A 12030-nucleotide genomic window follows, 5' to 3' on the forward strand; every position below is an offset into this window, starting at 1 on the left:
CTGGAGCTAACCCAAATTTCCAATCACCCAGAGAACAACATATTTAGAGTCATCCGTAATTTAGCATTAAAAGACAAACATCCTGGTCTACCCACCGTTTTGCTATCTTCTCTGTAACATATCTAACTTTGGTCAGGAGAAGTTCCAGCAGATATCCTCGATGAGAGTCTCCCAGCATGTGCAACTCGTCCACAACCACCACTCCTGATAAAGAAAAGCACTCACGTTATATTTGACCAACCTCCACACTAAGAACAGATAGCCCCAATCCTTTCACATTCCACAAAAACTGAAATTTATATTCACAAATCCAGCTATGCTTACCAACACCACTACAGCTTCCTTCTGCCACTGAGACAAATCACAACCAATGTCACGACATTTCACACACACTCCCAACCACACACATGCACACAATCAGCTTTTAAAAAAGAAAAATAAATAGGTTCCTAGTCTAGCCACCACACAAAACAGTATTGCAGTATCTGTACTGCAACTTCTCTACAAGTAAAAACCCCCAGGCTTCAGATTATCTGGAAACGAAAATTCCAGTACCGAAATGAGCAAGTCAAAAGCTTTGCTGACATCACTATCTTTGTTAAAAACATTATTTCTTACTAATACAGTAAAAAACCCAGGAGCAGATGTAATTAAACTGGCATAGTCTGCTTCCTATTATATTGTCTTTCATTAACCAAACCTGAATGAGCCCTACTATCTAGCTTTGGCTTTGTAATGAAAAAATATTCTTATGTGACAGCTTTGTTGTCATCCTACCTCTTGCAAATGACTTTTTAATCTATTAACCACCTCCATCAAATTTTTAAGATGTGTAAAATATCTAAAAGCATAATGTCTAAAAAGCTTTCTGAATATTAGCAGCTGGAGACAACAGACCAGACTACGGTCTGCCCTGAGGAGAAAACATAGAAGCGCTACAACTAAGGCACCCAGTGCCCCTCCTGCACACATTCCAGCAGTGGTATGTACCATTTCTGGCCAGCTGACAGGGTCCCAGGATTCCATCCAGGATGGAATTGGATAAAGGAAGGTTAAACCAAAAAAAGCAGGGCATAGAGGACACTACGCTTCATTAGTCCTGCTGCTATGAAATTTTTTTTTCCTCTTTGGTGCAGCTATGTAATATCTTTCTGGTATAAAATAGCAGGAGCTTAAGGGCAAATGTGACCTTATATTATCTGTTTCAATGCTGGTTTTCCTTCTTATTTTTTTTCTCTCCTTCCCACATATGTTCCTTTTCTCTCCGTCTGTTTTCTCCCTCCTTCTCTTTCAAGCCACTTAAGTTAGAAAAGAGTGCTGCACTGCTTCATCAGCCTCTTTTACAAACTCCCACCCATCCAGCTCCCCTGTCTTCCTGCACTTCCTCTATTCGGTGTTCACTTGCAAAAAGTGGTAATTCATTGGTCACCAAATACGCACTTATTCAGCTTCCACAAAAAGCTTCTTCCTGCTTCCCCATACAACAATCTGTCTGAATTCTTCCAGAAGCTGAGACAGGACAGTTTAATCAGATATCTACTGAAGTAAAATCCATACAAGTTACCTTTCCAGTCTTCGTGCCAAGCAGCAGCACATTTTACTTCCAGAGATGAAGCATAGAACACTAGTGGTACCTACAGGCCAAAGCACAGGGAATGCCACTATTTTTTGCACGGGCCACTTGTTTTATACCTTCTGCTGCTACTCAGCTATAATGTATACTCAGACATTAAACCTGTGTACTGTATTGCCCTGGCAGCCTGCAAGCTGGTGAGACCTGACTGTCACAGGTGCACGAGTGCTCTCCCCTATTCAGGCAGCACTCAGAACACACCCACTGGAATAACACAGCAGGAGCAAACAGGTAACTGGTATTTTTCACAAAGCTATCCCCTTCTTAAAATGAAATTGCAGCCAAGGAGGACTTCAGGCCCTGGCACGCAATGGTGTTTTCTACTTTACAAGTTTAGGAAGTTCTGGCAAGCGGGGCCAGAACTTCGTCATACTACATTGCTACTGAAAATGAGTCTAGCCTCAGCCTCCTTTTCTGTCTGCAAATTAGGTGTGTCCCTAGAAGACCATTGAAAAAAAACCTACTAAAAAGTACATGAGAGCTATCAGACATGTTTACTGGAGAATAACTAGGCTGCTTTAAGTCCCCATCCTGTTTAAAACTAAAAAGTTCTGAATGACAAGGAGGGAGGATTTGGTATTTGGTTGGGCGTTTTTTTAGTACAATTAAACCAGTAACTTTTTCATTTCAAGTTTAAAACTAAGAAAAGAAACAAGTACCATAACAGCACATTAAAAATCCATTCCCAGCTGACACACTGAGAAAGCAGCAGATTTTTCTCTAACTACTTTCCCAAAAATTTCTTCAGCATCAGTGTCTAGAGGCTGAACAACAAGAGGAATATCATCTCCTGTGTACCTGGATGTTCAGAACTGACATGTTACACAATAATTAGCAATACAACATTGCTTTTAACTGCTTCATACAGCAAAAAGAGCTCTGGCAGGCAGAAGATTTGAGTTTCTCTCAACAATTTCCAAAGCTATCAGCTATATAGCTGTGAGCTATCAGTACAGGGTTGACATCGACAAAAGGAATAGCTCAAGCTTGAGATGGAATCCAGCCAAGATTGCAGTCATCTCCCAATAACTCATCTCAAAAGATAAAACACTCTTGTTACCAACCAGTCTAAATTTAGAATTAATTAGAAGACAAGGTACAATCTTGCAGTTTCAGACAAGCGTGCTTTAGGTGACAGTTAAACTGGCATTTTCAGTTCATGCCCATATTTTACAGCTTTTATGAAAATTTATCTCCAAACAGAAAATTTGTCCATTTCTTACATAAAGATGATTTTCTAAAATCAAATTAATTCAAAAATTGATGTCAAAGAAAAAAAAAGAAAAAAAAAAACAGAACACATTTTTACATTTATTTCCATTATATGGCCGTACTGGGGCACAAGGGAAATGGATGGTTGCAGTAGAGGTGTTTTCAAATGGTAAAATTAAAACCTGATGCTTTAAGGAGTTATTGGTATTAAGGGTACATATTCAAAGTCAAATCTTGTAATCATTTGGCTGCTTACACTTAAATGACTCGTCTCAGGTACATTCATCTTAGAAACCACAACAAAATGTAGGGATGAAACGGAGGTCCCAGCTAAAGGAATTTGGCACATTTTAGTACACTGAGCATGCTTCCAAGACACCCAAGCCAACATCAAGATGGTTATCCTGACCCCACTATCTTGTGCTGGCGGTAGAGCTTGTACAGTGTGGTGACCTAGGATCAAATTAACCCCATTTTAAACAAGCAAAAAACCCTAAACTAAGTAGTCATATATCGAAATAACTAACTGCATGATCACCATTCTCTTACAAGTGCAAGGATGAAGATGTACATTCAAGAACTGAGCAGGACTGCAGGAGCCTCAGTTTGAATGAGCTTAAAATGCAGCACAACAGTCACCCACTCATCTTCCAGCCCACTGGCAGTTTCTAAAGCATTCATGGTGATTCAGCCCCTACAGATCCAGGTGTGAATGTGTTATCCCATGATCTCACACTCTAAAAAATCCTGAAAGGCTTTATTTCCCTTTTTCTCCCTTTAAAAAAATCTTCTGGTATACAGTGCAGCAGAATATTATGATACCAGATGCACACAGAACAGCAGTTTCAAAGGTGGAGGTCTCAGAGCAGTTTGACACTCAGCTATTTTTCCAATTTTTGTATTCTTAAAATAGCAACCAGCTATGTTACAGGACAGAGTGAAGACAGGGAGGATTACTGTATAAAACATAACTGGATATAGCTTTATTGAGCAGAGAAACAAAAAGAAGAACAAACTTCTGATTAGACTAGGAAAGCATATCTCTCTCCAAGTGCTCACTGGAAACACTGGGCTTCTTCAGGTTTTATATCTCCTCCCTAAATGAATACTAACCTTATCTAGTGGCCATTAGGGCCACAGTGACCCAGAAGCCAGTGTTACAAGGACAGAGGGCTTTTGAGCGAACTACAAGACAGAAATGAATGCCACAGCCCTCCTAGTCACCATGCCTATCCACAGGAGCCCTATTCATTCTGCTTATCTGGATCCAGATGAGTACGAAACATAATCTTTTCTCTTCCTTGAGCTAAATGAAGATAGATCATAAATTCCACAATTTCTGTCCAAAACAAACAAACATAATACATTCCTGAACTCAAACATATCTCAGACCTTTAATTCAATTTTATTAATTAGAAGATGTTTTCTAGCAATGGGAATCACTACTTACTGCAACTAATCACTGTCCATGGACTCTCATCCATGTCAGACAAACTAAAACCTGCAGCTTCTACATACTCATCCCAGATGCTGAGTTACATGGAATAATGCTGACTGCCCTCCCGAATCCAAATCAGAGGTGCTCTGGAAGAAGAAAATTGCTCAATTTTCCTGTATGGTATGTCTGTCAAATACATAACTGAACAAATTCAAAGCATGCCATGGTTTTACATGTACTCAGAATACGTAATAAACCTCATCCCCACAATGGTCAGGCCTTGGTATTTTACCCAGTGAGTCCATTCTGTTTTCTTCTATTAGCCTATTGATTAGTCCGTTGGCTTTCTCGATGGTGCAGACAGCAACATCCAGAGCAGAGAAACGTCCAGCCGGAGACATGCTTCCCATGTAGCCTCCAACTGTCACATCCACCTCCTGAAACAGGGACTGTTTTCCAAGGATACAGAATGTCATGTCAAGGTTACAACTCTGAATTTTGACTAATGCCTGCTGGAATCACATAAAAGCCTGCATTCTACACTTACAATTTCTAGTAGTGTTAATGCCTACTAATCAGATTAAAGCCATAGCTCAGCCAGTTACTGATACTTCTTTTTTCCACTGTCATTTTTTATTTCCAAAAGAGAAGCCACGGAGTACACATTGTGAGATAAACTGTACATAACTGAGTAAAAGCTATGGACTACTGTTTTGTATAAAAAGATTTCATATTAAAAATGTTGGAGAACACACAGTGCAACAGTTTATAATACAAGTGGGTTATGCACAAAGAAGCCTTCCTCTTGACAAATCTTGGGCGAAAGCCAAATGTGTAACCCCAAATACAACAATGACACAAAGCCAAGAAACAACTTATTTTCTTCCAGGGCTCATTACTGCAGTGCCAAAGCTTTGGCACATCACACACAGCATTAACAAAAGGTACAAATGTTTGGACCTCACAGGTAGGATACCGTATGATTTCAAATACGTGCAGCTACGGCCAAACCTTAGGCCAGGAGTAGTACAACACAGCATTGATAATCCTCCAGCTTTACAAGATTAAAGCAAAAACTTGTCTCCATTATCAATTGCTACAAAGTAGCTTTTGCACTCAGTTTGTAGGACTTCCTAGCAATTTGCAAGGTTAAGATACAATCTCAGTTGATTACCGAACAACAATGTGCTAAATGCCACAAACCATAACAAAAATCCTTGATGGAATTGGATTTGGATTTGGCTTTAGTCACTGTTGTTACCTAACGGAAACAATGTTTGAAACCCTTCCGAGAAAGAATATTTATGTTTTAAAAAGACTGATCCTACTGTAATTTCATTTTTTAAATACCTGGAGTGAAGAAGACAAAGTGAAATCAAAGGCAGAAAATTGTGGTGGAACACCCCAAGGAAAGCTAAAATATGTTTTTATCCTTTCAGATAATGTTAACACCTTCCCTTTGTAGTTTTTCTGACACAATCTCTAACTAGAAACTTCCTTTAAAGTTTGTATATTATAAAATCTGTGAATAAATGCAAGCAACAATGCTTTAAAAGTCAAAGCTGAAATAAAATGTTTTAATCGACTCCATAAAATTTTTCCAAGTTCCCTTTCTGGCTAAAACTTTCATTTTTTTATCTCAACCTAGAGAAAATCTTAAATTATCTATAAATCCTTTCTGAAACGATTCTGAATTTTTTTTCCCCCAAATCCATGCTTTTGCATTTCTGTTTAAATAATGTGACCCAACAACTACTACCCATAAATTTACCTCCTTGAATGCTACTTACCTGTAGATAACATTTCTTCTCCTTGGCCACAGAAACAAAGGGAAGGATGAGAAGAGCTTTCTTACGAGTCTCCAGGACTCGCTTCAAAATAAGCAATTCTGCAACAAGAGTCTTTCCAGCACTGGTAGGAGCTTGAAAAAAAAAAAATTAATTAATTTTTAAAGTTTAAAAAAGAAATCCAACAAAAAAGCATCACAAACCTAGTATAGAAAGCAGTTACTGGAGAACCTAGGATGGAACTCTTCAGTTGATGTCTCCCACCCACAATCACAACCACATTTGCAGTCAACTCTTTATAGAGTCAAGAAGACTAAAAATCACCCGCCTCCCTTCTAAGTTCTTCATCTTCCCAGTGCTGCTCTGGAACCTTTTTCCCAAGAAAAATAAGCAACCAATTGTAATTTCCCACAGATTTCTAGTTCACCAGTCCTACTTCTCCTTCTGCACGCACACAGCCCCCATACGTTATGTGAAGAGAAACGACAAAGGGACTGAAAAAACCAGATAGTAAATAACATTCTCAAAAGTATTTATATCTACCATTGTTATTATAATTCAGTTTCTGGTTGACATAGCCTATAATTTTAAAAAAATTAACATTAACTGATTCCTAATTATCAGTTTCTAAAGGAACTTTAACAGGGAAAAAGGGGAAAAAAGTCTCTCCTCACATTGGAAAAGAGACCATTAAGCCAGGTTTGAGGTACAGCAATGGGACAGATCTTAATGGGATGTCTCCAGAAAAAAAGAGGATCTTGACTTTTCTATCTGCCCGATCAGAATCCTTCAGCACCAACATGTTCTTGTAAATGGCAGTGGAGAAGTTAGAAGGGACTGGTTTTGTCGGATGTTTGCATACCTGAGTAAACCAGGTTCCTCCCTTCCAGAACTTTTCCAAGCATTAGGCATTCTGCTTGCCATTCAAACATCTGTACTACTCCCAGACTGTGGTATTTTTCCAGAACTGCTTTGGGAAGACCCCAGCTTGCAAGGAGCAACTTGTCTGCTTGGTCTTCAGGAACATTTACCTGCTGATATTGACCTTTGGGAGGAGAAAAATTTTAAAAGTCAAGTATCATCCTTGAATCTGAGGTCATGTAGGTTATACACCTAAATGTCAAACTTCCCTACAAAATCCTATATTACAAGAAAAGGCAATAAACTACGTGACCTATATTTTTCAATATTTCCTATGGATGTTTCACCATTACTCTTATCTCTTTTTTTCAACTTTTCCTCCTATAAGATTATCCACATTTAATTAATTTCTTCACCAAACTCTTGCTCCCGTATTTGTTTTTGAGACAGAGCAGCCATTACCAAATACCTACTCAAATAGAGCTTCAGCACTGATTACAATGTATTTGCCACCTTATCCCTATCCATACCATTTCCGTTTTAAATCACTGCTACTGAGGCTTCAGTAATCCTCAGATTACAGAACCACCCTGTCTTTTTCCTTGCTTTACAGATAAATGAAATACACAACACAAATCAAACAAGCAACAGTGTCTCCACAGTGTGTCATATTTCAGTTTATCTGATTAGTATCTTCATAACACTGCCAGTTCCTCTAGCTTAATTAAGTTGCTTGCTGATTATCTTTTGTCTTTGTAACCTTAGACAATTTTATGCTGGCTACAGATATTGCCTCCTTCCTCTCCTTCTCCTCTTTTTTTCCAATCATTGCAAAAACTCAAGCTTTTTGTCCCTTTCCTCATCTGATACAGAAAACAGGTTTCTGATCCAGAGTAGTCTCCCCTATATATAAGTTCCTATAACAGCATTTTGTGAAAGACCTTGTCAAATCGAGATGAAAAACAAGTACTTGTGTGTACTGACTCTACTGTACCCATTCTTCTACTGGTGCATTCAAAAAATTCTAAAAGGAAACTTCCCACCATTGTTGACAGCATAAGGGCAGGCTGGATCAGCAATACTAGCCAGAATAAGCAGGCAGCATTTTTACTCTCAACACACTAAAAATTTCAACTGCCACCTTAAGGTTAATCCCAGCCAAGCTGTCACTGGTGTGTGTTCATTCTCTTCCACACAAATATATAAAAAAAAATTGACATAGCTTAGCTCTGAAAGCTTTGTTTCACTTTGTGTAATCCAAATACCATAAAATACTAAACAAGAAGTTAAGCACCATTGGGAGAGAACAGCAGTACGCCACGAAGCAGAACAGGCTTCCCAAGGGGAATTCAGAGCAGACCACTGTCCATCCTAATTGTCTATCCTAAACTGTGACTGTGGTGGGCTGACCCTGGATGGACACCAGATGCCCCCAAAGCCTCTCTGTCACTCCCCTCCTCAACTGGTCAGGGGAGAGACAATACAATTAAAGGCTTGTAGCTCAAGATAAGGACAGAAAGATCACTCACCAGTTACCATAATAGAAAACACTTAACTTGGGGAAAATTAATTTATTACTAATCAAATCAGAGGATTTGATAGGATAACAAGAAATAAAAAAAATCTTGAAAACACCAATCCCTTACTTTTCCCTTCTTCCCAGGCTCAACTTTACTGTCAATTTTCTCTACTTTCTCCCCCACGGGGGCGCAGGGGGACAAGGGTTGCACTCAGTTCGTCACATGTTGTCTCTGCCACTCCTTCCTCCTCAAGGGGACGACTCCTCACACTCTTCCTCTACTCCAGCGTGGCATCCCTCCCACTGGAGACAGTCCTCTATGAACTTCTCCAATATGAGTCTTTCACACAGGCTGCAGTTCTTCATGGATTATTCCAGCATGGGTCCCCCAGAGGGTCACAAGTCCTGCCAGCAAACCTACTCCAGCATGGGTTCCTTTCTCCATGGGGCCACAGGTCCTGTCAGGAGCCTGGTCCATGTGGGCTTCCCACAGGGTCAGAGCCTTCTTCAGGCATCCACCCACTTCAGTGTGGGGTCCTCTGCAGGCAGATCTCCATGGGCTGCATGGGGACAACCTGCCTCACCATGGCCTTCTTCATGGGCTGCCAGGGAACATTAGGTCTGGCACCTGGAGCACGTCCTTCCCTCTCCTTCTTCACTGACCTTGGTGTCTGCAGGGCTGTTTCTCTCACATATGCTCACTTCTCTCTCTGGCTGCAATTGCCATTGCACAAGGGTTTTTTTCTGCCTTCTTAAATACGTTATCCCAGGGGTGCTACAACTGTGGCTGATGGGCTCAGCCTTGGCCAGTGGCACGTCCCTCTTGGATCTGGTTGGTATTTGCTCAATGGGACACAGCGGAAGCTTCTGGCAGCTTCTCACAAAAGCCATCCCTACAGTGCTCCCTTGCCACACAAATCCAAAACAGTAACTAATATAGCAGAATCAGGATTCTGAAACATACAAAACCCCCTAGGTGATGCAATCTCAAGCTTTTTTCCTAATGTTAAAACCAAGGAACTTCATATAAAAGATGGGATGAGTAAAGGATTACATGATTCTGCTGTTTGAAGAATATCTGCAGATTAGAACTGCACATGAGTTTGGAAACTTGTGCCTTAGGAGACTTTAAAGATTTATGTACAGAAGTATACCACTGACATTAACCTCTTTTTTACCTAAGAAACAGTCAAAATTAGGAAGATACAAACTGTTGGTTAAAAGCACTGGTTATTAGATTTCTCTGAAAGAAAACCCTTCCAGAATGTGGGGCCAGTCGGACACAAGCATTGCTTACTGAATTGTCTTCGAGGAGTTGCCCTGTGGAAATGTGTAGGTTGCCTTGCTCAGCTCCATTTGCAGAAATTGACAAAATTGTATAACCACACCAGGGAGGTGGGGCATGACTTGAGAAGAGACCAAGAGATGTAAATGCTTTAATAAGTTACAGAAAAATCACAAAAGAAATGAAATTGCAAGATGCTACATAAACATCTTGATTTTAGACGTTATCTATAACTTGATGCTGCATACATCTTGATGTCTCTCGTGATTCAAGAGCACAATAAGCTGGTAAAATGTATGTATAGCATCCAGAAGTTTCACTTTAAGTAGCTCTGGCTGGCAGCAGGACCATTTGATATGACACCTTACCACAAGATGTTTGTATAATACAAGACATTTATATAACATCTTGTAGATCGTGTATAGAAGTATATTGTATATGCTTCCTGTGCATTGTATATGCATTCTTGAATCAATTTAACAACACAGATAAGACTTGCCTGGTACACCAGAGTACAGACTACACTGTTTATTGTATTATGGCAGCACCTAGAGGCCAAGAAAAGAATAAGGTCCACCGTTAAACGACGTATAATGAAACGGGCCCGACCTCAGAAGTGTGCACAGAACACACATTTCCTTAACTACCCAGCGATTAGTGCAGGAAAATCCTTCGATTCACGTTTTTACGCCCCCCACCTTGCTAACACAAGCTGCAGCCGCTGCGATCGAAGGAGAAAGGCAGGGGCGAAGCCTCGGGCCTTCTGTCCCAGGGCAACGCGTCTCTCCCGGGGCAAAGGCCGGGAGAGGCTCGGAGAACGCCCGGCCCCTTCCAACAGCGCCGCCGTGTCCCACGGGGCAGCCCCGCTCCCCCTCGCCCAGCACGTCCCGACCTGCCGCGCTGCACGACCGAGGGGAAGGCGGGGAAAGGAAGAAAGGAAGGAAGGAAGGAAGAAAAAGGGGAGAGTAGGGCTGCGCTCTCCTGCGCCAGTACCTGCCGAGCCGCTGCTGCGCAGGGAGAGGTCGAGGCCAGGCGGGGGGCTCAGCACGGCCGGCCGGGGAGCGGCGGAGCAGGGCGGCTCGGCCTCCCCCCGCCTGCGGGAGCGGCCGCCGCGAAGCCCCGCGGCCGCGGCTGCGGCGGAGGCCGAGCCCGGGGCGGTCCCGCCGCCATCTTCCCGCCGCGACATTCAAACCCAGCCCCGCCCCGGCCGGCGGGAGGGCGGCCCGAGCGGCAGCGGGGAAAGGGTACGAGGTTGGGGAGGGTGCTCCCCCGGCGTGTCGTCACCACAAAGCGCTAGTTGTCTTTGCCAAAATAAGCCTTCGCTTAAGCAGCGCTCGGGACGCGCGGTATTCGTGCTGTGCAGGTGAAAAGCCGAGGTTAATTAAGGAAGGCGACGGCGTTTGCTTCAGCAGCACAAGCACGCCACGAGCACACGGGCCTACCTGGGAGAGCTGCTTCATCCTTGCGGGAAGGAGGCTGAAATGTTAAACAGAGAACAGCACAAAGAACAAACAGCCTCGCTTGGTGGTTCGAATGGCTCAGCCAAAATAACAGCTTCAGATTCTAAAAGAGCAGGACTGGTTTTATCTCTCCTCAGTGATGAGTATCAGAAGCAGTTCAGTAAAAATTCTGCAATATCCAAAAAATGCATGTCTTTGTCCATCACCCAAAAAAGTGTTAAAAAGCATGATATCAAAAAATAGGGCTTTTCTAAGTTGCTTTTGACTTCAACTTAAGGAAACATACTAATCTTTCCAGAAATACCAAGAACTATGGGTGAATATTCAAAGTGGTTCCAGGAGCATGAACATACGTAGTTATTTCCTGCTGTCCACCGCTGCTGTGTTTCACTTTGGGTAACACATGCACACATGCTCCACTCTCTCAGAAAAACCTTCTCTCCATGTTCTGCATATCTCTACAGAGAAATGGATCACAGCTTGGAAATCTGCCTTTATGGGAAGCGGCACCAGTGCTCATCATCTCAAACACATACACACACCCTCTCTGAGGCATCAAAGACCCATGTCCCTCTTCTCACAGGAACAGGTCATTGGCCCAGAAACACTGGGAAAACAGCCAATACTAAAAAGGACTGGAGAGTCAGGTGTGGAAGCAACAGCCTTCATTCCAGTTATCTTCCTTCGCAAAAACCTAAAGCTTCTGTACCCATCTTTGTCTTGCAGAAAAAACTTCTGGCCCTCAAAGATGAGCATGTATTCTCAGTCTTGTCATTAAAGCAACCTCTCAAGGTTAAATGGAAGCAAAATCCTTTAAGAACAGTGCTGTCATTTC

General features: G+C 42.0%; 1 protein-coding gene across 5 annotated transcripts in view; it reads right to left on the reverse strand.

Annotated features, from left to right (window-relative positions):
- The window catches only part of POLQ (DNA polymerase theta), a 53351-nt gene extending 42061 nt beyond the window's left edge, over positions 1-11290 (reverse strand). For 3 of the 5 annotated variants that reach the window (XM_039388909.1, XM_027730322.2, XM_039388908.1), the window contains exons 1-5: positions 10729-10936; positions 6933-7115; positions 6074-6204; positions 4576-4732; positions 96-204 (exon numbers count right to left, since the gene is read on the reverse strand). In XM_039388909.1, coding sequence (XP_039244843.1) covers positions 96-204; positions 4576-4732; positions 6074-6204; positions 6933-7115; positions 10729-10921 — 773 coding nt within the window. In that variant the 5' untranslated portion in view covers positions 10922-10936. Of the gene's footprint in view, positions 1-95; positions 205-4575; positions 4733-6073; positions 6205-6932; positions 7116-10728; positions 10944-11177 lie in introns of those variants that run through there. The other 2 variants (XM_039388910.1, XM_027730324.2) reach the window with 2 other exon arrangements.
- Between the last annotated feature and the right edge of the window lie 740 nt (positions 11291-12030).

This window comes from Pipra filicauda, unplaced genomic scaffold (assembly GCF_003945595.2).
Source record: "Pipra filicauda isolate LSUMZ 115617 unplaced genomic scaffold, ASM394559v2 scaffold69_size3009148_pilon, whole genome shotgun sequence".
Classification (NCBI taxonomy): Eukaryota; Metazoa; Chordata; class Aves; order Passeriformes; family Pipridae; genus Pipra; species Pipra filicauda.